We start from the raw sequence: 26509 nt of genomic DNA, 5'->3' as shown, positions 1-26509 counted from the left end.
CGTAGAATACAGAAACGGACTTTAGAAAGATCAGTTTTGTTTAGAAAGTGGATCGGACTTCTCCTTTTCCTGGCCCGGTTATATCATATTGAAAAGAAAACGGGCTCTCGATTGTTAATCGCACTCGTCGAGCACCCCTAGTTCTCTGCAAGTCGCGAAGCAAGAGACATATTGCTGGCCATGCCGCCCTCAGTTATTCCATGTCCGTCTCCGGTCATTCCATGTGTTACTAGTCCCCGTTCCGCTGTCTACTTCGGAGCCATCCACTCGCTCAGCTCACAAAACATTCATTTATCCTATTAGTACTACAGTTAACAAGCACGGAACTGATTCGTATAGGTAGTGGAATAACGGAATTGCAAGACTGGCATCATCAATTTGCCTATGGAATGCTGTTGCATATGAACCTGATCCTCCTACTCATACAAAAAAAGCAATTCTTATGTAACCTAGAAACCATGCAACTTGGAATTTCTCCTAGCCCATGAACGCGGGATCAAAGTCCGGGAAAGGCTCGGTCTCGGGGTCCAGGAAATCTGTTCCCGGGCCATCTCCCTTATAGGACAGCTGGATGGGCAGCTGGATGCCCTGGTTGATCTGTCGCTTCTCAGACTTGGGGGGACGGGAGGAGGAACCACATCTATATTAAAGTTAGTATTAAGCCTAAAGTAGCATCGGAAAAGGATGTACATACCTTCGTTGCCAGTCTCGATACCGTCATACCACTTATTCACCAGCTCTCGTGTCGACGACGTCAGCGATCGAGGCGAGGAGCCCTGGCTGTCCGTCTCGTCGTAGTCGGAGATGGAGCCTGCATAGCTATACTGCCGCTCAGGAGCCGAGATTTGCTCCAGCCACATCTCCACATTGCCGGTCGTGGAGTATTTCGGAATATAGTCGTCGATACTCTCCGAGAGAGATCCAGTAGCACTGGAGGCCGGAGTGCGGAACGTGCCATTACTAGCGTTACCGGAACCTCCATCGTCATCGAACAAGATGAAGTCCTCGTAATCGTTAGCGGGCATGTTACCCTCGCCCAAATGCTCTTCCTGATCTGAATTCTCCGCACAGGTCTCTCGAGAATTGATTTGTATTTCTTCTCGAGATAGAAAGGGTCTTCGGCCTCTTCCTCGGAGTCGGTGCGTTGAGGGGCGACAAAGGAGCCGCTATCGGCTTTGCCGGACTTGGAGGCCATGGTTATGGGTGTAGGATATTGTTGTTCAGTATGTGTAGGACAATTCAACGATAACGATGCTGAAGGCGGGATGACGATGTAAAGCTGCCCGGGTAATTGTGTTGTGCAATGTTGCCGTACGGGGTTGCCGCATAACCAGGTCAACGGAGCGTTTCGGTGAAGGAAAAGAAGTCAAGGTGCAAAGTATGATGAGCGGTAATCCAATCCAGCAGAAAACAAGAAGACCGGTGGTGGTTTTGCGCGTCCAAGGTCTGAAGGCTGCTGAAAGGCTGCCGAAAGGGGGAGACAAGAGGGTTGTGCTCGCCTTAATAGACAAATCTCACGATAACTGCGCTTGCCCCAGAGTTTGGTGCTGTACTTGTGCCTGTTGAAAGCTGTCGAAAGGAGATAAGAGGGTTGCGGAAAATCTCACGATGGTTGCGCTCGCCCGAAAGTTGGTGCAATTCTTGTGCCTGTCGAAAGGCTGTCGAAAGGAGACAAGAGGGTAGCGCTCGCCTCAAGAGGAAATTCTCACGATAGTTGCTGTTACCCGGAACGTGAAGGTAAACACGGGGTTGCTCTCGCCTTGAGGTTTTGGTGTTATGGTTGCGCTCGCCTTAACAGGAAAGTGTCGTGATGGTTGCTGTGGCCCCGAACGATTAGAGTAAATGCACAGGGTTACGCTCGCCTTGAATTTGGTGTTGTGGTTGCGTTCGCCGTTATGAGGAAACAATAGAGCTGCGGTCGCCTAAGCAAGAAAATATCGTGATGGTTGCTATCGCCCCGAACGATTAGAGTAAGTACACGGGTTGCGCTCGCCTCGGGGGTTTATTTACGGTTGCGTTCGCCGTTACAAAGAGACAAGAGGGTTGTTCTCGCCTCAACAGGAAATATCGTAATGGTTGTTGTCGCCCTGACGATAATATGCACCAAGGTAGGTGGCTCTGGCTGCAATGACTGATTGTGACTGAGATGTGAATGCCAGGATTGGAAGAAATCCCTTGAGCTTTGCCCTGAGGATCGTTGCCTGGAACAGTGATCGTTGCCTTGGCAGACTGTTATTGTTCCCTAAGAGCTTGTGGTCATGTGCGCTGCGAGTCGCCGACGAGGTACCATTAGTGCGATTCCCCAGGGCACCTACCCAAGGTTGCTGGCTCCTGGACTCAAACCTCCTCTGTTAAACTGTGTGTCCTCATCAACCGGCTTGTGGTTAACGATAAATCTCGCCTATACGCAGGTTCTCGACTATACGCAAGCACTTGCCAGGCGTTGTACTGCCGATAGGGGTACTGGCTGGGATGGGGGTCGCGCTGGCAGAACACACATATGCTTCGCATTGGGTATATGAAGAATTTCCTCGTGTCCAAATGCAGCAGCGTTAACGACCTCCAATCCGACGGCCTTTTCCCTCTCCCTTTTTCTCTCTCTCGCACTCGCCCCTGAAGCATTGGACAGGGGGCCAAGAAGATGTTTCCCTTTTCTACTCAACAATTCTGCGAAGAGGATGTAACGGCTGTGATAGTTACCATGCATCACTGTTATACGGAAACTAGACAACTGTCAGATACTTGCTCATTCAAGCATGACGTTGGCGTCGTGCCAGTGTTTGGCCATCTCTGACATCTAGCTGTGCAGCCAGCCTCGGAAATATCGAAATTTTCGCAAGGGCATAACACCAACTTACCAAGATTTCAGGACCATCCTTGATGAACGGGACCTCCAAGGCAAGTGAAATTGATGCGTATGAAGATATCACAAGTCACTGACCATTGACTGGGCGTAACAAGTGGTGTGAATCACCTCGTGACGGTGGGCTAGTGTGATATCCGTGATGTATTCACTGCTTCTTGTTGCTGTTGGCTTCTTATCATCAGCAACAAGGACGGCCTCGAGCTGCGTCAGGTACTCTCTGTTGAATGTATCCAAGGAAGTCGCGAACAAAGAGCCAGAGGAGAGGGTACGGCCTGGATTTGTCAAGGCTGCTGCCTCCCTGAGTGCCTTGGAGAATGAGCAGTCTGGTGGATGTGGCAAGGTGCTCTTGTGAAAGGTTCTGTCATCAGAACGCGTATTGCTTCGCTGGGGTCAGGCGCGAACCATGGGGGAGCCGACTGGTAAGTGGAGATCATGTACCTCTTTACATGCATATCAGCACCCATTCCTAGCCACTACGATGATCGTTGAAGCTGACCAGATGGACCTTTTGTTTAGTGGATCGTCATCGTTCTTTCCAGAACTGCTCGGTTGGACTGATCTGCCATGTCGTCTATTGAGGCAGCAGCATGGGCGGCAGCACTTCGTGTCAGAATAATTCAAGTAACTACCCCTTGATCCAATGTGGTGACTCAGAGACTTTCGAAGATGAATCGCCCAGGCCTGGCTTCTGAATTTCTGGGCACGACCAAGTACCTTTACTATTGAGTAGCCATAAAGTGAATATAGAAGTACGGACAACAAATAGTATTCAAGGAAGAAAGCTGATTTGGCATACTAGGAGAAAAGGAGACACTTCTTGGTACTCGACTCTACCTTCCAGCCCGGGCTACAACTACTAGCAGCTAGCAAGATAACAGGGCCCTTCGCGAAATAAACAAAAGACCGACAGCACCTATCTCCTTGTTAGTAGTGCCAGACGACACCGACATCCTTCGAAAGGTCCAGAACGTTGCTGATATTGAATCAGATTCGACCACCCGGCATCCAAAAGAAAATCGAACCCACTAGTACACGAGACGATGTCCGGCAAACTGTCTCAGCCGCCGTCAGGCACGGTGGAAGTTCGCAAGAGTGGTATGGGAGAGCTTGAACGATTGCCCATATCCAGCAAGCCCCTGGACCATCTCTACGAGAGAGTCAAGACCATCGATGACGGTGCAGGAAACCTGGGAGGGATGAACGCCGGCGTCTATGTCGTGCGGGAAAAGAATACCGGCCAGGTCTACGTTCAGAAATGCTACCAGAGCAACCACAACGCCCTGATCAAACTCTTCCGCGATGAAATCGGCTACATGAGGGTGGGTATGGCACAGACAAACCGGCGCCCCATTCCCCCTTTGATCTTTAATGTACATACAATTTCTGACGTATTTGCCCAGCGACTGATGCATTCGAGTATTGTCCAATATGTCGATGCCTACGTTAACTTTCGCGCCCCCTTCGAGGCCGCTGCTTACATGGAGTACTGCGACCGGGGATCTTTGAGAGACCTAATAGGTAAATACAATGGAGAGAAGAGAATGAATCACAATTGGTACGTCCCGGAGAGCTTCATTTGGCATTCTCTTCTAGGGTTGGCAGACGCTCTATACTTCCTCCAGACCGGCCAGAGTTGCATATCCATGGAATTGCAGAAAAACAACCCCAGAAATTGGAGGCCCATTATACACCGGGATATAAAACCTGACAGGTAAGCGGCCTCATCCTGATAGACAGTCACTTCTACCTTTTATGGAGAACAATAGTGCAGACCATGGGAATACCTCGACTGATAACAGTTTCCTAGTAAGTGAATACGAACCGGCCCTCTCATCTCAAGGAGAAACGAACCTGGCCCCCATTGACACAAAAGCCAGACATCTTCCTAGGCTCCCACGATACGCCCAACTCGACGAAGCCCCTGTACGTCCTCCTCTCCGACTTCGGCGTAGCGTGCTTCGAGGACAACAGCAACAAGCCCGGCACGGGCCCCTGCAGCTCCGCGGGCACACCCGAGTACCACGCGCCGGAGCTGTGCTTCCACCCGGCCCCGACGGACCACCAGATGACGCAGCGGCTGCAGGCGAGCCCGCACACGGGGCGGTCGGACCTGTTCGCCGTCGTGCTGCTCATGTACTGCATGTGCGAGCGGAGCAACTTCCCGCACATCGACCCCCGGTGCCGGCCGATGCGGAGCCCCGCGGCGCTCGGGCGCGCCGCCCGCTCGCCCCGCCTCGACATCAGCGCCCGCGGCGTCTACTCGGACTACCTGGCCCGCGTGATCCTCTGGGCGGGCGCGCGGGAAGCCGTGGGAGCGGCCCGACGCCCAGAGGCTGGTCGAGGGCGTGCAGAAGCAGTGCCAGCTATGGAAGGCGGACCCGAACTGGCAGGCGCAGGTGGCGGAGACGCTACCGGACTGGGCGGCTCCCAAGAACACCGTCTAAATAAACAGGGGGGCGCATGCAAGGTGGTGGTGGCAGCAGCAGAAGGTGCGAAAGGAGTGTCTGCTTGCTCCCGACAGGAGCTGCCGAGCAGTGGCAGAGAATCATCCGTCGCTTTGACGGACGACAGACTCTTGCGCTTTGACACCATATCGCCCAGGAAACGGCGTGTTTTGGACCATGACTTGAAGTGCCACAGTAACCTTGACTATCTAGATGCTTTTTTTTTTTTTTTTGAAGAGTTGCGGTCTTTAGATTCGGTTCATGTTTCGAACCCTACATCATGGCTACGAGTGCGTTTTCTAAGCTCTTGGGAAAAGGTATATGCATGGAGTATATGCATGGCAATAAAAGCGTTGGCCTACGAGTAATTCGATGTCAGTCAGGGTAAGTTTTTACCCGGACCAAAATCGTACTCTATTATGGTATGAAGCATGGCACGAAGTTGGATGCTTGACCAAGCGTTACTTGCCGTTTCAGCCAGCGCAGCGCAGATCTTCTTTACAGTTGTGAGGATACCCACTTGAGGAGTCAGTCCTACGTCTATTGCTTGAAGTGTATGACAGACAACTAGAGAGGATTGATTTAGAGTTTCTTCTTGGTCCCTCTGGCTTCGGCATCCCGTTCCATGATGGTAGCAAACTGAGGTAACCAACGACACCATTGCTGGCAGGATAAATGACTTTCCTTGAATGCAAAACGTCAAACTCGTAGCATATCATACTTTATCCGACAACACACGCCTGCTCAGGCCTCTTCCGACAGAAACCCGGGATCCGATCGAAACAATGTCTGTTAAAAGCGGAGAGCAATGTCGAGGGTATGCTAGGCAGAAACGGACAGGGGCTTGGCTGGCTGCTGTAGCATGGATGGGCATGTATATATCCTTGATTTCCTGCTACATATCATGTTCAAGATAATAATAACCCGGCGACGCAGCCGGATAATGAGGTCTAGATCTTCTCTTGCCCAAAGAACAAGAACAAGATCTTCAAACGGGATGGGAACCGCACTTGGTAGAAGCACAGCAATATGCACCATAGCAATGAGTTCAGGCTGAGTTCGTATGACACATGATAGGTTTATGGAAAAAGTGAAAAGGCGAAAAGGCGAAAAGGCGAAAAGTTAAAGATGACTACGCTGACAATACCTCCTTCTTCTTCGTCCCACACGATGCTGCTATTCAGGCAGATATCAGTTGAATGGTAAGCAGTAAGTTACCTATGGGTTGACTTTGTCTTTGAAGCTGCAAGAATCAAGGGTACGTCTTCTTCTTCTTCTTCCAACTTGGCATAATCAGTGCCAACATCGTATGACTTTCGATTTATGCGGTGGTCACTGCCGTTCATCCCACCTAGACATCGAGCGTTCTGGGCATATTGATGTTCATCGTAGCGTAGCAGATCCAACTTAACCTTAATGATTCTCCGATTCTTGGGATGAGATTTCCTGGCCATGCCCGATGTCATACACGATCACGCGCAACCGGTGGCTCCGGGCGTATCGTATTGTAGCTCAACCTGTCCAGTATCGAACCCACACGACGAAACCTTGTGGCATCGGTCGAGTTCCGATCGTTGAAGCAAGAGGTACTTTTGTGGCCCACGACGAAGTAGTATAGGCGGGATATAGAGGTAGAGCTGGTTCGCCTGGTCAGTGCAGGGGTAACCCATCACTCACTGTTTCTAGAAGGTTTCTAAGTTTGAACCTTGATGCCGCCGATTTAGATCCTCCTAGCGGCTGCAATGACGAGATCCCGTCATGCATTCGTTACCAGATCTTCTAGCGGCCCGTTACATTCGACGGTTGCAGTGGCTGCGGCCGTCAGTATCGCAGGGTGGCATTTGTCGTCGGCCAATGCGCTGCAGGTACAGCGAGTGCTACTGCCTCGGGCAGCATGAGCTGTCCGAGATGGCAATGCCTGCTACAGTAACTACTTTAGGTATGCATCTTAACATGTTTGAAGTGGTTTTGTAGAGCGCCAGCCAATACATACATATTAGAACGGGGTCTCTCCTTTCCCGGCCAGCTGGACACAGCAACGGTGTATTCGCATGGATCCGTTTCGAAACCAGCTTTCGATAATGACCATGAATATGACTCACGGCAACATTCACCTGAAGGATTCCATAATTGGCTGATGCGAGTCAGGCTTCTAGAAGGCCGCTAGAACCTCGTTTCTTCCGACTGACAGCGAAGCCCCTGGTTCGACTCAGAAAGTGCCCTACGGGGTATGTACAGCAAGTTCACAGTCGGGCAGCTGGTAGCCTGGAAGTACGGACCACGTGGTTAGCACCATCGGGGTCTAGCCGATGGAAGCCTCGTGACTCAATTATGATGCCCGGATATGTGGTGAGAGTAGGGCTGTCTGCATCCGCTGTCGAGATCGGCCTACACTGTCCTATCGATTACCGCGTCATCGCATGCGAGGAACAAGTCTTCCGGTAGGCTGCAGTTCTTCACGAATACACACAGGGAATATAGCATAGGTTACATCATTCCTAATCCTACACACCGCTATGCGCAACGGCGACATGGCTGTGATCGATAGTGAAATATGAGAATACAATGTGCAAGAAGGTGTCTGTCTGTGCTGGGAACCACGGTGGTTTAAGCCCGTGTTTCGACATCGTACCTACAGGCTGCTACTGCATACAACTTACAGTAGGTGGCGTTCTAATCATACGATCATTGGATCTCATGTTCATGAGCCTTGGAAGATCAAGCCGAGTGGAACGAGTGCACTGAAGGCTATCCCCTGCTATTTCTAAAAAAGAAAGAATCTTGGGTGGTAGAGAGATTCTTCTCTTTCGTATTTTGGTTGATTTGGTACTCCGTACTGTAAGTACAAGATGCCGTTCTCCGCAGTCCGGAGCTCGACTGGCAGCAGCTGGCAGGCCTGAGCTGTAAAGCCACACTGACTGCAAAGCCACCTCCAAGTCGCTGGGCTGGGCAGTTCGCCATCAAACGCCCTTTCGATTGTCGCATCACCCGTGAGGCTCCACTAAAAGATTCACCTCATACTATACTCCGGAATTTTTGCTTTAGCTTTTTCGCCCGCCCGTAGATGGTATTTTTAGGTGTCATGGAGAAGCTCACCATGACGAAAGCCCGCAATAATCATCAAGACAGCCGTTTCTCCCGACCTTGATCAGTCATCCAATAATTCGTGCTCTTGCGACACAACGACGTGCCGACTGTGTCTCTTGTCGGAATCTGCTGGAAGCCACACACAGGCCGGAAGCTCCGGTGCGGAAGCCCAACACATTCGATTACTCGCAAAACTCGCTGCTGAGGGCGACCAACGCAGCTTCTGGGCTTGACGAGTATCACAACGACTGTTTGGCCAACTGCGCGAACTGCACACCATGCTGCGAACTACACTACGTCAGTGTTTTACCCTCCTCAGCCCGGCCGGGGCTCCGACTTCGCGCGCTGCGGCACAAATATCGGGAAGGGCACTATGGGTACGAAACTTCAGCGAAGCATCGCAGTCCACGATACAGGCATCTCGGACGAACCTCTCCGTACGACAGAAATTGCCCAACCACGCTTCCCGAACTAGACAATCCATATTGCGAGCGCCGTGCCGCGCTTTTCATCGGACATCGAGGCTTCGCCGTCCCAAGACGGCTCCCAAAGGGACGAACGGCAAAAATGGAAACGCCAATGAGCCCCAGGGGCTGAGTGCCCGCTTGAAGAAGCTGTCAAGGGAATACGGCTGGTCCGCCGTGGGTGTATATTTAGCAATGAGCATCCTTGACTTTCCTTTTTGCTTCTTGCTGGTACGGGTAGTCGGGACGGACAGAATAGGTATATTAAACAAAGGCATCAAACAAACATGAGGCGCATGCTAACGATCCATAGGCGCTCTGGAGCATTACGTCGTTTCGAATGCTAAGAAACTGATACCCGAGGGCTTGAAGACCTGGTGGCATGATTACCGACAGTCTATGAAGAACGCAGAGCAAGATAATTTTGGAAACGACGAGATCAGTGAACACGTCGAGATGGCGACCTGGGGTGTAGAGGAAGCTGATGCCCGGAACAAGGCGGAAGCCAGTAAGTCCGACAAACGTGGTGCGGGTAAATGGCCATCACTAACCCGATATTTCAATGCAGGTCTTGGTACGCAATTGGCACTCGCCTATGCTATTCACAAGAGTTTCATCTTCATCCGAGTTCCTCTGACGGCGGCGGTCACACCCAAGGTTGTCAAGGTCCTCCGATCTTGGGGCTGGAATATCGGCAAAAGGGTGAGCAAAACTAAGAAATAACTGCGGCCTCTGGATATCAAAGCCCTTAGAATGTAAGATGTATTAGGACGGAGGTTACCTCTCTTCTGTGTTTAGAGTTTTGGTGCCATCCAAGGAGGCATGTAGTTGTATGACGGATTTCTGCTCCCCTTTAGACCACTCTGCTCCTGCAGATATATTATGTACACTTATAGACTAAAGCAACACTATACCAATACCCACAATGCAGTCAGCAGGTGTTTTTGAATATCTGCATCGTGGGTCATCGAAGAGGGATGGATCTGAATGAATTGCCGGATGCATGGCCCCGGCGGCGGCCGTGCTTGGTCGCTGTTCAGTGCAACGTGCTGCATGCGACGATGACCCCTGCGCCGATCCCGAGCTGATACAGACTATCTCTCTAGGCTACACCCACTCACCACTGCACGTCTGTCTGTCTGGATGGAGACAGCCATCGCACGACACGCTAGAAGCACGCCAGAAGAAAAGAAAGGACAGCTGCTTGTGCAATCGGTTGATTTACTCACTTCAATAATCTACCGTAGACTAGAAGGAAGGAATACTGCCTAAGGTCTTAGCGGTGCCTCTTGAGCGGTTCGGCATGGCCCTACTGGATAAAGCGGCTTCTCTGGCAGTGGCCTAAGGCAAGGGAAGGAGTCCCAGTGATGTGATCCTCCACCAAGCCGCCGGCCGCACGCATCGATCTACCCATATCGTACGGATTTGCGGATTTTAGAAGAGAGCTCCCTCGCGGGTTATTATCGGGTTAACTAAACTTATGTGCCACTATCCTCAGAGCAGGAACGTTTCAGGTCCCAGCATGGGATTGGTTGCGCATTTCATCAATGTCCCTCACGATGATGTTGCTGGGCTTACTACTAGTAGCTACGGCGCCGTACCACTATATCCTAGACTTGATGGATGTGACAGCGAGTGGTTCGGATAGTCGGGGCCCTTGATCGACGTAACTACTACTATGCATATGTAATGCTATAATAGCATTTACGGGCCTTGAAAGCACACGAGACGCGCATTTGGGCGTGCGCATTTACATCCAAGGAGTGACTCGGGAGGGGGGCCCTTCCATGTGCGGCCTCCTCCACCATGGCCGGGCCAGCGATCGGAGCTGTTTCCACATCAGGCAGACTGCCTTGGAACTTCAATCCGGTTATGTGGGGGAGAAACCCAATACATCGGCATTTTAATCGATCTCCAGATCTCCCCCAAGAGAAAGATATCCCATTTGCTAACCGAATTCATGCATGATTCCGTTTTCCGTCATCCTCCCAAACTCACTCGTCACAGGATATAACACAGCGTCAAGCAGCTAAGCTAGGTACCAGCGTTCCGGTTCCTAGTCAACCTCTTGGCCAAACAACGTACGTACGGCAAAACACCTACTGGGATCCTGGTGAACTTTGTGCGGCCGCTGCTACCACACGACGTTATGTAAGTCGGCATGGAGGCCAGGTACCTAGGCAGGGAGTTACATGTCTGGCTTTTTGCTCTGTCAGATTTCACTAAGCAAAGAGGCAGAAGAGAGGGCGGTGTATTCAAGACACGACGAGATCTAGATAAGATGATCATCATGTCTGACTAGTGATGTACAGTGCCTACCAGTTATAACGATCGTGCCTCTCACTATTGGCCTTGGAATCCGGTCTAGAAAGAGGATATTACGGAATTAGAGTTCACGGCCAGAGATTTCGTATGTTACAGGTAGTCATTCCGGCGCATTCATTCCCACACCCGCTTTTTCGGCTCCTCTTGGGAGGGAGGGCATCATTTCACAAAAATGATCAAGGCGGCCCAAAGTCAGCCGTTGGAATACGGTAGATCCCAGCAGTGTTCAGGTCATGGACGAGTCATCGATAGTCGCTAGAAGGAATCTCATCACAGCTTCGCAAGCTTCTAGCGTTTCTACCGCAACGCCGGCTCAGTTACAGGACCCCCTTCCAAGTTCTCACTGTCTGGTAAATCCGGCCCCGACTAAGAGCATAGTCGTGCGTACGAGCGATCGCGGGATAGTGTGCATGTCAAGGTGGTAGTCGTTGTTGTCGCACTCAAACCCGACCACCATGTGGAAGCCACAATTTCAATAAGGTTTTGACAGTGAACTCAGAATGGAAAGGCCGATTACTTAGTGGCCAGCCGGAGATCATCAGCTTCCAAACCCACTAGAAGTAGTTGGTTCGGCGTTGGTGAAATCCTGATGGGCGCTTATCTTGACCGGCTCCCACATTCGAGAAGGATATACATATTTAAGATTAAACACTTGAATAAGTTGCATGCCCACTTCTCGAAAGTGACGTAGTGGCAGACACTCTGGCCGATGGACGATGGGCTGTTACCGTCTTCCCCCTTTCTCCCGGACCGGGCCAAGTTGATGGGAGGCTGCAGAGTTCCTTCCGGCGTGATGCTTCGCGCGTGAATAGTAGCTGCTACTATACTACTACACGAAATTATATATAGCGTCAAGACGTGATCAAGCATGGCAGCCTGAGAGTGTCTCTGAGGAGAAGCTTATAGCTCGCAATCTTATCCTGAAACAGCTTAAGCAAGTTCGAGTGCGTCCAATTAACGTCAATTGCAGGCGCCGTTGTTGAGTCTTGACATAATTCCTTATTCCGTCCCCGTCTCGGCATGCTTTGAGTAAGAAGAGACCGGCACGCTGGAGGCTGAGCAACAGTGCAATGGGGAGGTAAAAAAGCTGAGACGCTGTCCGGCGCCGTCGCAACCAACCAAGCCTGAACCGTCGCGCCAACCTTGGCGTCCTGGTGTCTTTCCGGTTGGATTTCCAGCCTACGCCCATTTGCTTTTTTCTTATTTTGGCTCCAGAGTCGCATCGATTCGGACCCGAGCCACGTCAATGGAAACCCGTTCCAGAGCTTATGGCTGATCGGTCGGTCAATGGAGGTACTCGATGCGCGCAGTCACAAAAATCAAGCCACAAACCGCCTCCTAAAGCGTGCCGACTGAATTATCGTGAAGACACGTCGTCCTTCCTAGATGATATGATGTATGCACACTTATGCACTGATTGCGCCAGGTGATGGCATTTTCTCGACGGGTTTTAGGGGCTCTCGATAACCGGAACTCGGCGCTCTAGTTGCAGAGATCGAACAATCAGTACCTGTCTCGTCATAGCGCTAGAAGTCGAACAAAAGGGCCTTGCGCGGCGGTGAAGGCCTCTGGACTGGTTTGACTAACATACAATCGAACTCTGAACTGACTCGTGGGATTCCAGCCAATAATGAACAGCAAATGGTGGGCAAGACTACCTGTTGGTATATGTAGGTTGGACCCACAACCGACGAAGGTTGTGACCGTATCCACGGGTTTGGAACATCGAAACTCAACGAGCCGCTGGCTTACTACCCATACAACAACAAGCCGGGTTCTAGTCTAACGTGACGTAAACCCCGGAGAGAGCCCTTTCAAACTTCCGTCACTGGACTGTGGTACTTGCAGTCCGTACCGTCTGCATATGTACCTCCCGACGGCAGGTAAGGTTAGGTTATTAAGCTTCACTGGCATGGGCTGGGTACTGCGAAGGGGATGAGGGGGACAGACAAGGAGACAACCTACCTGACAACCTGCCAACCTACCAGCCTTGTCTACCCGACCCGAGCCGCAACAAAATATTTGCTTTGTCGTCGGGCCTTTGCACTCTAATTGCTCTCTTGCTTGCTTTGCTTTGCTTTGCAAGCAATATGTCAGAAAAGAGTTTCCGTACGAGACGAAACTACCATGACGTGGTGGTTAGGCTGTCTGTCTAGTCGAAACTCAGCGCTGAACTCTTTTCTCTCTCTCTGGTAACACGATCCAGCTCGATGCATTAGTCTTCAAGGTAGTAGCTAATACCGATAGCGTCGCGCCTACTAGTCTCATCGTTGGCGTGCCTGGCCAACACAGACAAGAGGCGTGCAGGCGCCTGTCGTCGTTTACCTGCTGGGTGGGACTTGGTCGGATTAAAATAAAGATGGTCCCCTGAAGTAAGGTTCCCGCGCCGGTCACTTTAGAGCCAAGGGATGACTAGGGAGGATGGCGGCGTTTTTGTTTTCTCAGCTTGGCTGGGCGGACGACCACGGCCTGCCAGGGGGGCCTGCCAGGGGGGCCAGCTACCACTATCATGACTTCTGGCTCACTGACGCCAAGCACCGCGCAGGTCCAGAGCGGTTTCGGCTCTTGCTCGCTCGTGGGAAAGCTCAGATGAAAGCAATTAAGAGTTCTGAGAAAACGTGGAGCAAGGGATGGGAGTTGCTTAATTCTGGGCGAACAGACAGTTCTCGTGGCTAATCCGAAGTATCGCTGTCAGGGCCGGTCGACTAACTGACTGACAGCACTCTCGGTACTTGTCCGTTGCATGACGTTGCGCTGCTCTCTCTACTCGGGTCACGCACAACTTGCTTGGCCTGGGTTGGCTTGACTATGACTACTAAGTATGAAAACAAGTAATAATAAGCAAGTAATCCTCCGAGCAAAGGTCGGGTGGCTTTTCAAGCCATACAGTTAGTAAATAAGGCTGGGCTTTCCTACCTAGGCCCGGGTGGACTTTTGGTGGTGGTAGTCTTCAAGCCTGTCGCCCAGGATCCATGGTGGTGGGGGCAGAGAGTCGGTACATGGGCAAAAGTAGGTACATTGATTGCTATAACACTGATGAGTGCATGTGGAGTCTTACAGCCTGCCGGCTGGGAGCGCATACATACTTTCTTACCTATACGAATCAGGTAAGAGCTCCGCGAGTTTAATCCTCCATCCCCTTGACCTTGACTGACTTGCAGGCCCGTTTTCATGGGGGGCTGTTCCCTACAGGGGACCACAATACACACTTTGAAGCTGATCAATATGTGGGCAAAGTACTACACATAGTGTGTCGTGGAACGAAGGAAAGAAAGAAAGAAGAAAAATACCCTTAGGTACCTGCTATTGCTGTAACATGCAGTTTAGGGTCAGAGAGCATACCTCCGCCCCTGTCCCTGGTCGCTTTTAGTAGCCGGTGGCATTCGCATTGGATGTCGTAGTATATCCAGGTTGCTATTAAAGGGCGAGCTGATCCCTCTGCACATCACGGCTAGATTCACGCAAGTCCACATCTACTACAACTATTGAACAACTGCATTGGTTTCCTAATCGAGATCTATCACTTCCAGAAGTAACACAGCAGAACGTACTACTATCTGTACCACTACTTATTTGCTTGAGACCCCCCATTCCGCATACCGTAGGACGCCTACACTATTCGCCTCCTCAGCAAAGCAAACACTGGTTCTTCGGTACGACCGTTTTTGCTCAACAGCCCCCGGGAAGCTAAGACTTCGCCTCTCATTCTCGCATCTTATATACCATATACCTACCTTCCCAATGACCATGCTGCTCGTCAACCCTCAGGAGTCGCACTCTCACTATTACGTGAACTACCGGATGCCCACGCCGCCCTCAGAGTCCTCCACCATCCTTCAGCTCATCAACATGTCTTCACAATACCAGGACTCGGCACCGGCGGTGGTATCGTCGGCGGACAACGAGGTGGCACAGGCCTTGGAGATTGCGAGAGAGAGCCCCGACGGCGCCAAGGACCCCGTCGTCAGCAGCATACTGGAGAACGCCCTGGTCCAGATCTGGTCCAAGGTGCAGGCGCAACCCGACACGTACGTGATGTCGCGGGACGAGTTCGCCGTGTTCAACTTCTTCCAGTACCGCTTCGCGGGCAACAAGGTGGCGATCGCGGCACGGAAGCGATACTGGGACAACACCACCGGACCTTAGACGGAGTGGCGAATCGGCCTCTTGTTTTACTTCTCTCTGCAGTGGTCGGCACTCGCCCTTTTTTTGGAGCCGGGCAATATTTAGCCCACAGTGGAGATATCGGCAGACGTGCGATGCACTGCCGGCATGCCTACCTTACTTACATCCAATACCTCCAAAGGAATGTACTTTTCGACACAAACCTACCTACATACCTAGCTTTTACACCAGCAGAATGAGACTTACATTAATGTCCATGCTGGCAACGCCGAACACCAAACCACAGTTGCTATTCTTGCAACAGGTACAGCATTCAATATTGAAAAGCTTCTGGTACACGGGAAGCTGAACAACCAAATCCCGAGGGTGAACAAATCCCGATGGATGGAACCGTGATGGCTCCATACAGGGTCCCAATGGGATTCTCCAACCCCACCATTTTATTTGCGGCGGCTGCACCTGAGCAGCATCCGGGAATAATCACTCTGCAAGGGATCAAGGGACCCTTCATCTTGGCGAGATCCGCTTCTGGCCCCCCATCCACCAAATCTTTCATGTTTCCATCGCAATCTTCAGGCATGATCAACTTATTATTATGGTGGGAAAATTAGGTCATTTGTCAAACACCAACCGTCAACCCCGACCGGACCTTTGTCTCCTGGTGCGTTTTTCGCAACCTGGCCAGGCATGGGTCTAATACAGTCTTGTTCTCTCTCCCTGCATACCTACCTGTCTATATACGTACAATGTACAGGTGGATGAAGTACACTGTCGCACTGCATTTTCTGGCGTTTGGGGGATACATACTCTTACATGGCGTTTTGCTTTTGTTGGCGTTCCTGCGAGCTGTACGTCGGTCGATGATCACCAATCATCACACTGGGACTGGCTCTTGGTTACTGCACTTGGGCCGGCCTTTGTTTTTCCATATCACGATCTCATGAACATCAACCAGCCACCGCCTCTACTGCGTGCTCTTCTGGAGGAAGCTGGAAGACATTTGGTACGCCCACGACACCTCCTGTATGGACGGCTGGGTCCACAAGGCTGGCTGGATAGAGGTCGATCCAGAGGAACGGCGATGGGTTTATTCCCTTTCTGGACGCGGCTGCAGTCAGATGGCATCCGGTATATTCTGGCTGCGGCTAAGAGACGGGACTGTGCCAAGCACTTGCACGGCTTTCAATCTGATTCGTCACCTACCTCCACCCACAATTCCAACAGGATATCGGTGCAAATCCCACAGCAACCTGACGTCAAATCGTACAGGGTTTCGCAATCTGACAAGAAACCACAGCGACAATTCAATTGGGATCGATTTGGGGTACCCGGTAATGACGTAGAACTTGTTTCTTTTTTTCACTTCCCTAAGGTTGGAAAGGTACCAGATTGGGCTATACATGTGTCTTACTACACTCGACGTTTGCCTTTTTCTCTCTCTTCCGGCTCCAGCGAAATGCCCACCATATCTATAGAAAGCGTTATCTCTGCCTGTCGATTGGCAATTATACCCCGTTTTAGTAACGAATGGAAATCAATTACCCCTTGAAAACAATATTTATTAATTAATAAATCATCGTGATTATACCCGCTGGGGAAGAGGAATCCAGTGTGGTGAGTGGCGTACAGTACGTACCGCCACATCATGTTCTCTCGCTCGCTTGGAAGCGAAGAAGAAGACCATGCCAAAATCTCGTATGCATGAGCGTGGCCTGAATCTAATTGCCTTTGCGGATATGCTATCCTCCACGCATCGTATACTTCAGCGGCCCGGCCACGGCCAATACGGTTTCCGCCAGAAGGTCACGCCGAAACTAAAACGGAGACGATGATACCCAACATGAAGAACCTATGTCAGTCCATGACGGTTTGAAAAGTCAGATAATTGGTAGCGTAACGGTCATGCACCAATAACGAGGTCAAGTATCCTGGAAACGATTACGCGTGATCAAGAAAAGAAGGGCCTTTGACGATCATTGCCACGTCCAATTCCTTCCTGATTTCACCCGCTCGCATCTCGTACATGTTCGTGGCGATACTACCACAGCCGCGCGCTTAACTCCAGGCCAAATCCGCAGCTCCGACAACAGTCGATTCTGTATTGCGGGCGTTGAAACAGCAATCACCCTGCCTCCAAAAGTCCTATCATGCTTGGAGGAACAGCAAACGTTCTCTAGCAAGTTGCCCATGAAACAAATCCGGTCTATCTGTGAACCTTACGGACAACTTTGCCCCCTTTCGAAAGTGGGCGACACGAAGCAGCGGCCCATAACTGGTTGGGCCCTTTGCGCCGTGAACCAAGTTCTTACCTCACCATGGACAGACCGAAACGAACAGACGGCAGGCCAAGAGGATACATAGTGGGCAAGAAGCAAAGTTTAACCTCCGCAACGCGCAAGCGGAACAGTGCCGCTTCGGCTTACTGTGTACGTGGAAGGATGCCGAGCGAGCTCCGAGAGACGATTTGAAGCCTTTTCCGGCACCGACGATGCCTGCCTGGCTCCCTACTTACATACATGACATTGCCCACGCACCCGCATCGGAGGAACTCTGCCTTGAAAAAAACTTGGCAAATGCCGTTGGCCTCTTGACTCAGGTTTCGTGACATTCGTCAGCTCGCACGAATAAGACAGCGGAGTCGACGACATGGTCAGGCAGGTCAGCTGGCAGAAGCCGAGGCTCAAGGACCAGGGGGGGGATCCACGACGCGAGGGCCGTGGCAGGCTCGAATATAGATGGGGCAATCGCAGAAGTCCCCTGTCTGATAGATATTGCGAGAGCTGTGAAAAGGACCCCTCATCATTAAAGCGTCGGCAAATGGGAAAGGGTGGAACTCGGCGATGCCATCACTGTAGCAGATCTTTCTATTTTTCTTTTTTTTCTCTTGAATCTTTTTCTTTCTATATATCCATTTGGTGGCAGCAGAAAAGCAGGATTCCCTTGCTCTTGGGTATCGGGCCCCACGGCGGTATTAATAAATTCTCTCTCAAAGTTCATGGTGGGGGTTTCCGTTGCCCTGCTTTTCCCCAGCCGAAACAAAAGACCCTGTTTCGATGAAGCATTGCTGGCTTGTAGCTGTTTACTAGCAGTATGAAGGAGTTGATATTTGCTTCAGCTAGAGATGTAAGCACTTGCAACGCCCTGGATACAATCTACTACTGCTCGTATGCCGTATGTGTGAACATTGACTTTCGGATTTACATCACAAATCTACGCGCGCCACCCCTGTTCCGGATATAACCCTTATCGAGATCATGCACATTGGCGCCACCGCCCCCCTCTTAGGACCCCGAACTACTTCCTCCATGTCGCGGTATCGCACGCGACGGCAAATCAGCTAACCCTCGGCCTCGTCTCGCGCTGATCTTGCCTTGCCCGGAACGACCCGTCCGGAGGAACTGTGAGTGTGGCCGGAGGAACTTGATGGACTGGTGCATATCACGGTACATCGAGGCTGCACTGCCGGCGAAAGGGAGGTTGCCAGGTAGAACCATGTTAAAGTATCAGTCAGACCAGAACACGTAACGTACGTGGTAGCAATGGGGCGGAATTCTCGTGGAAGGGTTCTGTGGCCCTTAAACTTTGTTCGTTCGGCGGTTCCCTTTTCGGTAGCCACCCTTGAAACTCCCGTCAGCTGTCGGGTTCTTGCCCGACAATGCGGAAGCGATATGGTGGTATTTCTTCTTTGTATCATCGGAAGAGCCATTGTATGTAGATCACGAAACTCTAAATGATAAGTGTGTCGCTCCTTTCTCGCCCTTGGCTCGCCGTGGCCCGTAAATGTCACTTCAGGCAAGCCTGACCCCTGTCTTCGGACGGACGGTTGTATGGATGGCCAGGATACTGGGCCACTCTCTTCGCACAATTGCAGATTTCCGTGGCTAGGGACCCGTGGGACTGACGCCAGGCCGTTTAACCAGGGTCGCATTAGGTCCCGGAATTGGTAATAGCAAGTCGATTTTGAGTTTGCGCTATAGATCTTGGCGGCTGAGAGATGGTGGGGAGGACTGGGAAGGCGACAGGGGCCGACAAGGGACGACATGGGACGACATGGGGCTTTCTCGTCAGCCCCACCATCGCCATCAACAACTTCCATATTCTGCATGAACCTTATCCGTGACCACCATTACCACGCACGCGAGGCACACTACGGCGCAGCACGGCGCAGCGCAGCACTTCACATGCACCTGGCACGCAGGCACGGCGGGTCCAGCACCACGCACACAATACATTGCCTTTCGGTTTTGGACCACTTGGGTCGCAGCATCCAGCATCCCTTCCTCTGCAGGATCGGCGCTTTCACTCCTCCCAATGTAACGTTCGATATTGCCATCTGCATCCAACGGCATGGAGAAATGCAGGTGCAGTGGAATTTGGGCAATTATACTTTTTCCTCGATAAACGGCAATGTCCCTTGCTGTTTATTCCCAACCCCGACTCAGGCCTCTCCGACTTTCTTCCTTCTTCTTTGACGCCAGTAGTGCAACAAACTGGTCTTATGGACCGTGGCGGCGCGGGGCGTACCAGGCTGCCAGATCGAAAATCGAAAAGGCGGCTGGCCCAATAGACGTTAGACAGCAACGTAGATGGGCCATGCAGTATCTGTAAGTGCTTTTTGTCTACGGTAGTGGTGTGTGTGCTATTAAAAGAACCTGAGAGCTGGCTGAATTGGAAATTAGTGAAAAGCCACACATATGGCATAGTAATCGTAAGGTTTGACTGTTGTTTGTCCTTCTCCCATCATCGCTCCACATGATGATCACCGCGGTACTCTAGCTGAGCAAACCGGTGCGGACTAGAAGCGACCTTTGGGGTTGTCTCCTCCGCGTTCCAAGCCCTCGATACGAACCGGTGCGAGGACGGCAGTCCCGCATGGGAGGCATGAGGTTTTCTTCTTCTCTGGGCACGGCAGAGGGACGGCGGGCTCCGTTGCATATCGAGCATGTACCCCGTGCTGGCTTGCTTAGCTCCTGCTTTTTACTGCCGCTATCAGATCCATTCAGTCGGGCACGCCCGCATCAACGTGGTCTCGCGGGGAACGCATTGGAAGACAAGATGCTCGAGGCATGCAGCTATCCGTCTAACAGACGTCATCGCCTCCTTCGCGTATGCCGGTGGCTAGCAACGCGTGCCCAGCTCAACCCTTCCCTCGGGATGCTGATTGGGTTTTACGGGAACTTTAGCCTGCCGACTCACCTTCGTGTGCGCAAAACATTGGAGAGCACGAGGGCGGCTCAGAGTCTATCAATCATTCTGATTCGATTCCTTGGTAGTTGGAGTGGCCGCATCTTTTGGTCTCGTGCCTTGCCGCTTTTCTCGTATGCCCTGCTTTCGCTGATTGCCCCAAGGCAGAGGAAAGCAATGCCGGACGAAACTCTTTTTCTCTTAGGCACAGATGGAAACCTTATTCTATGTTCATCCCGATGCACCCATCACCAATGCCTTTCAGACAGAGATACTGGTGCCCTGGTTTGCAGGAGCTGGAAACCGGATTTCAGACGGTTGCTTCCCGTCTCTAGGGGTTTAGGTTTGAACCCAGCACCGAGCCGAGGAATGATCAAAGGGGGTAGGTTCGATTCCTCTCAGCACTTTTGGTTGTCTCATCTTGACTCGACTTCTACTACCCTGCGTGGGTTACTTTAACAAAGATACCGGGAGCCCAGAGGGGGTGGCGGTTAAACTAACGCATATTGCTTCGTAGCTCTCAAACAAGGGATAACCAGAATAACAAAAGCGCTCCCTGTCAGGAGGCGAAACTTACCTTCTAGTGTCTAGAATCGGTGGTTGGCAGCATCTCGATCGATGTATCCACGCGACTGCCCTCGCGCCACCTGTCGAGAGCTTTGCCAGCCGAATAGGGGTCGATATATCTTGAAAAGCCCCATGACTGAGCATGTCATATTGATAGCAACAGCTGACCGGTAACATAGAGCGCCGTCATGTTCCTAGGAACCATGGAGCCTCCCATCATACGGCCTTTCGTCTAGGATTGCACCCAAGAGTCGTGGTCGTGTGGCGTACACTCTTGTCACAGACGAAGACCAGTAGAGGCGGTAAGAGCTGCATTGACTGCTCGACTTGAAAGTCAATTCATATAAATAACTGTGGGCAGTGCTAAGATGACTCTTTCGCACAGCCAACCCAGTATTATATATACGTTCGGAAAAGGTTTATATGATCTTATCTTATATATATATTGCAAGAAATGGAAGCCGGGGTATCGCACTGTGGTAAAGCCAGACATAAACTCCCGAGGAATCCCAATAACGCCGATGATATGCAAGCAAGCGACAGGTAGGCTGCCTACGCACCACCGTCGTCAGGGAAACCTGCCAAAGGTTCCGCCTTTTGCAGAAACCCGGCTAACGAGGCTTGGACAATGGCATCCATCCACACATTAGCCATCTTGACGTAGCCAGCGTCGGTCGGATGAGTACCATCCTGCACGAGGTCGCCAAGCGTAGGGCCTGCAGCACTTTGCATGTTGGCGAAAACGACACGACGCCCTTGTCCCCTCAAGGTGTTGACTACATTGTCGTATTGGCTGTTGATCTTGACGGCGCGACTTTGAGCGTCGGTATTGGCGTTCGGGATCAGAGAGGAAAGCACCACGGTCGCCTGTGGTGACTGAGTGAAGATGTCGTTGATCATGCTGGTTATTCGCGCTCCGGCGTTGTCGACGTCCCGGTTCTGGAGAGCATCGTTGGTGCCCGCGTTGATCAGAACCAGATTAGGCTTGGTGATGGGCACATTCTGGTTCGACTTGTCGTGAACCTCGTCGATGACGAAGCCCGGCCAACCCTCGTTCTCGTTGTCCTTCATGGTTCCATTCGGATGGCTTCCCACCATGTTCACGGGATTCCCGGACGCCGTTATTTTGTTGCGCAGGGTTTGGCGGTAGCCATTCCCGTCGCTGGATGCTGTACCGAATGTGATGGAGGCTCCGAGTGGCATTATGCGGAGCGGAAGCCCGTTGGCCAGAGCCAGCTTAGCATCGGCCTCCCTGGTCTCCACCTTTGGTATCGCAAGACCTGAGTATCCAGTGTTAACACGCCGTACCTATACTCTCAAGGCTATACGGAGAGCAGGTCAGTGCTTACCTGTCACGGCACTGCATAAACACCACAGTGCCAACACGGACTTAGAGCTCAACATGGCGGCGGCGAGAACGACAACTTGACCCGGAACGAGCTGAAAGGTAGAGAAGGTAATACCACAGCGAGCACCTGGCTCTTTAAAAGTGAGTTCGACTCGAAGAAGAAATGAAACTGGGACAAATGTCAAGAATGGTCGCAGACCGTGGAGGAAGAAGAGGATAACCCAGACAGAAACATGCGGCCCGTCATTGCTTTTAAGCCAAAGGGCTCACACTCGGGCTACCATCCATCTGGGAGAAGAAACACCCATGACAGGTGCTAGGTGTCTTAGCAATCTATTGTTTCGTTCACGGGGGCTTCTTCTGATGTCGCGCTGATGGAGCCCATGTGGACTGCTCCCCTGGACGTTGGCCTCGCCTAGCGGGTATTGTTGCCAGCTTCTGGACTTTGGACGCTGTCAAGTGCGTGCCTCATCTGGTTCGAAGTCTTGGCGTGCCTGGGGGCTTGTTCTATATATACTAGTACGATATGTATGCATTTTGAGAGATTTCCCGGCTATGTAGATAGTCGGGAAAAAGAGGCTCTCGATGTTACGTGTGGGGGAGACAATGTTCAGATGAAGTTTGGGCTGCTGGGCGTTGTGGTTTGATCTACAACCCAGTCTCCACCATAGCTGCGACCTTGATCGCAATTAGACACGTTGGGACCCCGGCCGTCCGCTCGATCACAGGAATTGGTATACATACTTTCTTTTTGATCCTGAACTACAGAGTCTGGCCGGAAGGCGAGGGAGGAATGATTCAAATCTGAGTTGCCTACTAGGAGCTAACCCCAGTGATCACGATGCTATGTTGGGGACGAAATTCAATCACGCCCTGGGCTCGTTTGTCTCAGACATCAAATTACTATCTGGTAATAGGAGTCATCTGGCCGAGGAAATAAGCACTGGGGGAAGGTAACAAACGATCCATCGCGAATGTGACATGTTCTCATTGCCCGCCCGAACTAGAATCACTCGGCCATCTACTATGGTGGTGGTAACGGTCTTGAAAGGGCAGGTTACCCCGAATCGGCAGAGCGAACGAGGGCGCCGACAAGGGGGGCTCCCTTGTCTGGAAACATGCCGCTGCCTCAGCTCTGCGGCGAGAACGCCCGCCTGGGCAAGCTCCATGGTTCTGTTTCTCGGCTTTATCGCCCAGCTAAGTATTACATGCACCGGCGGCTGCTCCTGCGCCTGGGCCATTGCAACGCCACCGGCAAACTTGGCTTTTGGGGTGGGCGAAAATACAAAAATAACAGACGATGGCAGATGGTTGATGGGACCCGGGCTGGGTGTTTTGAGCAAGTGCCCGTAGCGGAGATTTTCTATTCATAGACCCTTTTCTTTTTGGCCCAGGGCATGCTGGGTGTCGCAGATTGCCAAGGTGGGTGGAGATGATGGCCCAGCACATCCATTTGTTTCTCGGTAATTCGGTGACCAAAGCGGTGCGTCTCGACTCTCGCCTCGTCTCGACTTTCTCTTTTCTCTCTCTTTCCCTCTTTTGGGATCCGTTTGCCATCGTTTGCGATCAACTTCCTTGATGGACGGAAAAGACTGGTCGTTTGGGATGATGCGCAAGCTTCGCCAAAGCTTGGCTGTCCATCATCACACTACACACCCCCAACATGCTGGCATAGGTGGTTTCTGCGTGCTTTTCATTCTTCAACATGCTGCATGCCCCAGCTTCCCGGAGCTGGGCCACATGCAGACATGTCTTGTCCAGAGTGCCAAGGAATGCCGACTGGGCCCTCTCCGGCCCGCCAATTGACTTTGCGAAATGGCAGAGCCTCAGACGATTAGTAAGGAAGTAGATACCACTGTAACCTGCTCTATTAGGTGAATCGGGTGCTGTTCACCATCGCGGACAGCTTTAGCTTTCTTTCTTTCTTTCTCGGAGTCATAGCCACAACATCGACAGCGCGTTCAAGCGTCTCTATCTGAAGCACCTGCTCTTTTGGTGTTTGTTAGCGAATGCTGATCAGGTGATAGTTCGTCTTAAGCATATCCGTGACCAGGCATATCCTAGAACGAGAAGACGGGTTCCTGGCGGCTCGTGACGTCAAACAGATTTGATCGTGGGGGTCCTGAGGCTTTTTCTTTCTTTTTTCCCCTTCTTCCTCTCTCTCCCGTGGCCCCATGCGCAGAACCAGGCTCCTAAACACATGTGAGACGGGGGTGATGGAAATGGAGATGGGCATGCATGGGATCGAGATTTGCGCACCCCACCTGCACCGCACATTCTGGATTGGCTGGCTGACTGACTCGCTCAGCGAGCCATGTCACTGTTTACATGAGTTGCCTCTTGAAACGGATGGATGGCTTGACCTACATTCCGCCAACGGTCCGATCTACAAGGCACCCGCATGCATACATACGATGACGGCCAGGCCAGCCAGTCAGCCTTGTTTTTCAACCTGCAGAGCTAGGAGGCCTTCCGGCTTTTTATTACTGTTTGCCTATGCATCAAGCATCAGTCGTGTTCTCGACTGTACTACTATGTTTCTCGGCATCAGGCGAAACGAACAAACGCCCCGGGGTATCGGATGACACCGCCTAATGAAGTACTCCGAGAGGGACGTCCCCTCCCGCCACCCCAGCAGAGCAGGCTCAATGACTCTTGTTCACGATATTTTGGACTGGCGGATTCGTTGAATCAAGGAAGAGACCGCAGCGGGCTCCATACACCTGCACGCAAGCAGTCTTGTGCGCGGAATTTCTCCTTTTTCTCTCGATGCCCACAGGGGCCCACATCCCACGATTCTTCCCAGGTAGGTAGTTGTTGCCGATTCTTCCCACAGTGTGGTTGTCGGAGGGAAACGTCTAGCCCATCTCTCGCATGGGCGGACTTACGATCTTGCGTCGCCCCTCCGTTCTTGACGGGCCCTCGCAGAGGGCTAGGTATCCATGACGGCTCTGTATGCAAGCTGTACCGCGGCAATGGGTATCTTTACCCGAACCGACCAAGATACATTTGGCCAGTCGGACGTAGTATGCTACATATACAGCTGAGGATCCGCCGTCATGTCACTCTGAGCATGGGTCTGCGATATGCTTATATGTGCGGTTGCAGGGTAAGAACGAGCACGAAGGGCATGATGAGGTTACTATCAACAAGCAGCCAAGCCTTGGCGAGTATAATATATACTACCTACTGACGTAGATGCACTATATATAGCAGGGCGGGTATATCGTTTCGAAGGCTGGTCTCACCTGCGACGCATTCAGCCTCCCCAACAGCTCGACGGGACTGATAATCGCCTCCTTTCTCAGGCCGCCCACCCTCTGTAGGTAGACAGGGCACTGGCACGGCATAACCCATGGCTTGTGCAAAATATATTGCTTCTGTCCAACCCGAAAGAATTGATGTCCAACTCTATATTTGCCTCTCCCCATTGCCAAAATAGTCTGTGGGCCTCTGTCCGAGTCGTAGGGGTTAGCTATATTTCTCCACCCCCCTCGCTACCGCCGTGTAGAAACCACCCAGTCTCGCTATGCTATCAGCGTGATATTCACCGCTCGGGGAACCTTGAGGCGCTCGGCATCTGAGCTCGTTGAGCTTCACAGATCTGTTAAACGAGTACAGCCCTGGTGACGCGCTGTCTACTCGAGCGGCCCGGTTTTCGTTCGATCGGTTTGCAAAGCACCGCTTGCCTCCCCGTGTGTGCAACCTCTGCGTCAAAACCCTTTGCTTCCCGTCCCTGACAGCGGCTGGGCGAATTAGCCCCTTCGTGTTGTACGCCGCCTCTATGAAAAAGACCGACTGTAGCAACGAAAATGTGATTTCAAAACCCTAATCGATTTCTCGTCCTTATACTTAACTCGAGCAACTACACCCCTCAAGCACTCCCATTGCGTTGGGCCCCCTCTATTTCTTTTTTGTCCGTTCCTGTTGTCATGCGCCCTCCCCCTCCTTCCTGGGTGCACCAATGGCGTGATAGCACAGATAGGCGACCACCTGACTCCAGGGGCGCTTGTGCTTGCCCATGGCCATCGAAGGCCAAGATGGCGGGAAGAGGGGGGAAGGGGGGCGATGGTGGCCGAAGCCGTTTCCTAGCATCTCT

The 26509-nt window shown here is 51.8% G+C and overlaps 5 protein-coding genes across 5 annotated transcripts; 3 read left to right on the top strand and 2 right to left on the bottom strand.

Annotated features, from left to right (window-relative positions):
- Window positions 1–477: 477 nt before the first annotated feature.
- Window positions 478–1025, bottom strand: PG994_005744 (uncharacterized protein; the record flags this gene model as incomplete). The annotated part of the gene is made up of 2 exons (XM_066857153.1): window positions 478–640; window positions 691–1025. The coding sequence occupies 2 exons, from the start codon at window positions 1023–1025 to the stop codon at window positions 478–480; spliced, it is 498 nt and encodes a 165-aa protein (XP_066716422.1).
- Window positions 1026–3906: 2881 nt separating this feature from the next.
- PG994_005743 (kinase-like protein) lies at window positions 3907–5834 on the top strand (the record flags this gene model as incomplete). Its single annotated transcript, XM_066857152.1, has 3 exons — window positions 3907–4384; window positions 4678–5505; window positions 5788–5834. 3 exons carry the CDS (start codon window positions 3907–3909, stop codon window positions 5832–5834), a joined length of 1353 nt encoding a protein of 450 aa, XP_066716421.1.
- Window positions 5835–8675: 2841 nt separating this feature from the next.
- PG994_005742 (peptide alpha-N-acetyltransferase) lies at window positions 8676–9584 on the top strand (the record flags this gene model as incomplete). The annotated part of the gene is made up of 2 exons (XM_066857151.1): window positions 8676–9120; window positions 9175–9584. The coding sequence occupies 2 exons, from the start codon at window positions 8676–8678 to the stop codon at window positions 9582–9584; spliced, it is 855 nt and encodes a 284-aa protein (XP_066716420.1).
- A 5343-nt stretch (window positions 9585–14927) lies between these two features.
- On the top strand, window positions 14928–15332 carry PG994_005741 (uncharacterized protein; the record flags this gene model as incomplete). Its single annotated transcript, XM_066857150.1, has 1 exon — window positions 14928–15332. One exon carries the CDS (start codon window positions 14928–14930, stop codon window positions 15330–15332), a length of 405 nt encoding a protein of 134 aa, XP_066716419.1.
- A 6282-nt stretch (window positions 15333–21614) lies between these two features.
- PG994_005740 (GDSL-like Lipase/Acylhydrolase) lies at window positions 21615–22466 on the bottom strand (the record flags this gene model as incomplete). Its single annotated transcript, XM_066857149.1, has 2 exons — window positions 21615–22342; window positions 22412–22466. The coding sequence occupies 2 exons, from the start codon at window positions 22464–22466 to the stop codon at window positions 21615–21617; spliced, it is 783 nt and encodes a 260-aa protein (XP_066716418.1).
- Between the last annotated feature and the right edge of the window lie 4043 nt (window positions 22467–26509).

Source organism: Apiospora phragmitis (genome assembly GCF_038363925.1).
Source record: "Apiospora phragmitis strain CBS 135458 chromosome Unknown utg000006l:1.0-5683423.0:1.0-5690449.0, whole genome shotgun sequence".
Taxonomy (NCBI): Eukaryota; Fungi; Ascomycota; class Sordariomycetes; order Amphisphaeriales; family Apiosporaceae; genus Apiospora; species Apiospora phragmitis.
Note: the sequence above shows the minus strand (reverse complement) of the source record. Positions and strands in the feature narration are given on the sequence as shown.